The 3043-nt window shown below is 46.1% G+C and overlaps 1 protein-coding gene across 1 annotated transcript; it reads right to left on the bottom strand.

Annotated features, from left to right (window-relative positions):
• Window positions 1–1547: 1547 nt before the first annotated feature.
• Window positions 1548–2393, bottom strand: LOC144583857 (vomeronasal type-2 receptor 26-like; the record flags this gene model as incomplete). Its single annotated transcript, XM_078378788.1, has 1 exon — window positions 1548–2393. A coding segment is annotated over one exon (846 nt), but the record flags the coding sequence as incomplete, so codon positions are not given.
• Window positions 2394–3043: the final 650 nt, after the last annotated feature.

Genomic DNA, 3043 nt, shown 5'->3' with positions numbered 1-3043 from the left:
TTTTTGTCAATCTGAGCCATCCCAGGGGCCCAGGGCACAAAAAGGTTGAGAATGGCTGGTTTAGAGTGTCATCAGAAAGTTACAGAGGCAGATCGGCATCTTTTGGTGTCACCTTATTTCAAGACAAGATGGGTCAAAGACTCATGGCTCATTCCTATTGAATTCATTTGAAATTCTCACTTCATTTGCTAACCATGGAGTGTTCAGAGCTATGATGAAATACTACGAGGCCCACAAAATGCACAGGATACCATAAATAAGTGTATATATCAGAGAAAGCACAACCATTCAGGAGTTTAGAGATTGCAAAATATTAGAATGTTGACAATGACTGAGCCTGGGAATGGAGCGATCCCATCACAGGACACTGTGTCAGGTTACAAATTAATTTCTGTATGTCACTAGCCAAATGCAGTTAGCCTTCACACCTCATTCCGGAGCTGGAGTCCCGAAGGCAGCATGTGTCGTTCTGCCAACTCCTGCGACATTGCTGGAACCAGTTGTATTGGCTCTTGCCTTTCCATTGGACTATTTCAGCAATGTGGAGAGGGGGGATTTGCTGCTTGGGTAACAGCCTATCCTCCATATTACCTTACCCGGGCTTCATGCTCTGGAGAGGACACTCCTCGATTCAGAGCATGTTACCATAGTCTCTCGAGACTGAAGGATGCCTATGATGGATCACACCTCATTCTTGGAACCTGAGGATGTGTAAATTCCTAATTAGCATTCCTTTGGTGAAATGTTTGACAGTGTGCTTGTGGGAAGGAATATAAAGTTGGAGGATTGCCTAGAAGCTCCTCTTGTCCAAGGAAAGAAAAGATAGTAGCTGAAATAGCATAGGCAAAGATAAAGGTAAATGATCCCCTTCACAATTTTTGTCCAGTCGTGTTCGACTCCAGGGGGGCAGTGCTGATCCCCGTTTCCAAGCTTAAGAGCCAGCATTTGTCTGAAGACAATCTTCCGTGGTCACATGGCCAGTGCGACTTAGGCACGGAACGCTGTTACCTTCCCACCGAGGTGGTCCCTATTTATCTACTTGCATTTCCATGCTTTCGAACTACTAGGTTGGCAGAAGCTGGGAGAAGCGATAGGCGCTCACTGCATCACATGGATTAGATCTTGCAGCTGAAGATCTACAGACCTTCCAGCACAGAGGCTTCTGCGGTTTAACCCACAGAGCCACCACGTCCCTAGCATAGAGTGATTAGTAAAGAGAATTCTCTTCTCCTGGCTCTCCTACATTACGAAGGCACTAAGGAAAGACAGCAGCACTCTCCAATTTTATTTATTTTTTTATTTAACTTCTATGCCACCCACACTAACCAAAGGTCTCTGGGCGGCTTACAATGTAGACCACTAGGTCATGGCTTAAAATAGACTACATGCCAGCTATCTAAACATATTATATTTACCAAATTCTGAAGAATGAAGGACAATCCAAAGTCGAACACAATCTAAACCTTTGGATCTTTTCTTTAATAACTGTTGTAAGGATCTGATAAAATGAAATTGGCATAAAATTAAAGCACCCAAATAAACCAGTGTCAATGTTGACTTTTTCTTACTAATTGATCTCTGGTGTTCAGTTCTGGTCTCAGAATTATAATGTAGCATTTGGGGAAGAAGATACAGCCCAGTAAGCCCAGATTAGAAGCCAAGATGGAGAAGATCTCCACGGCCACCATGTATTTCCCTTTGGTGCTCAAGTAAGTGGGCACAAAGGACACCCACACACTGCAAAACACCAACATGCTGAAGGTGAGCAGCTTGGCTTCATTGAAGCTATCGGGCAATCTTCTGGCAAAGAAAGCCACGATGAAGCTGGTGATGGCCAGAAGGACCATGTAACCCAAGACAAGGTAGAACATCCTGTCTGAGCCTTCATTGCACTGCACGATGATCTGGTCCATTTGAGAGTTCATGTCAAACTCTGGGAAAGGGGGTGAGGTCGCCAGCCACGCGATGCAGATGCCACTTTGAATAAGTGAACCAAGAACCACCAGGGTTACTCCTAACCTATTTCCCACCCACATCCTGGCCCTGCTTCCAGGTTTGGTGGCCATGAAGGCCAGAACCACTGTGACGGTTTTAGCCAAAACACAAGAAACAGCCACAGTGAAGATGATGCCAAAGATGGCTTGCCTCAGCAGGCAGGAGATCTTCCCAGGCCAGCCGATGAAGAGGAAGGGGCAGAGGAAGCCCAAGAAAAGAGAGAAGAGAAGGACACAGGTGAGCTTCCAGTTGTTGGCCTTGACAAGGGGAGTGTGCCGGGAGTGAAGGAAGACCCCCATCACCAGAACGGTCAGTCCAGATAACGAAAAGGCACAACACCCCAAAGTTGCTCCCAAAGGTTCTCTGTAGGACAAGTAAGACACACTTTTCAAGAGGCAATTGTTACATACAGCACTGATGTTACCTGTCTGTCATGGGTTTGGAGGGAAAGTTCCATCCTATGGGGAGTGGAAGGCGGGACATCAGGAGGAGGGGCTGTACTGTATATATATGTAAAGCCTGTGTGGTGAAGGGAGACGCTGGGATGTGAAGAAGCAGCAGCTGGGAAGAAGAAGCTGGTGTGGGAGTCTGTGTGTCAGACAGGGTACTACTGTGTGTCAGTACCAACCTGATAGGTTCAGGTGTCTGTATGGTTAGCCAGAACTGATAGGTTCAGGGTCTGTGCTTCAAGTTAAGGGTTCTGTGTGAACCAAACTGTATGCATGTATGAATGAGACTAAGCCACGTTACTATATCTTATTCACCTGATCATTTTATTTTCCCTGTGTGTTGTATTTAAATAAACCTTGTTCTTTTATTTGTTTAAAAATCCATCCCTGGTCTGTGTGACTTCTTATAGGGAATGGTTGGTGGCAGCTTAGTTAACGTGTGGCAGATCCCAGTAGGTCTGGGTTTGTCACATTGATTGGTGTCCAGCGTGTGGGATACGACTGGTCCAGTTGTCCAGTGGTCCAGCAAAGCCTTGGCACGTGTGCCCAGAGCGAGGGGGGTCTAGTCAGGGACAATCTGAGAGCACGTAGGTAATCTT

This window comes from Pogona vitticeps, chromosome 6 (assembly GCF_051106095.1).
Source record: "Pogona vitticeps strain Pit_001003342236 chromosome 6, PviZW2.1, whole genome shotgun sequence".
NCBI classification, from domain to species: domain Eukaryota; kingdom Metazoa; phylum Chordata; class Lepidosauria; order Squamata; family Agamidae; genus Pogona; species Pogona vitticeps.
Note: the sequence above shows the minus strand (reverse complement) of the source record. Positions and strands in the feature narration are given on the sequence as shown.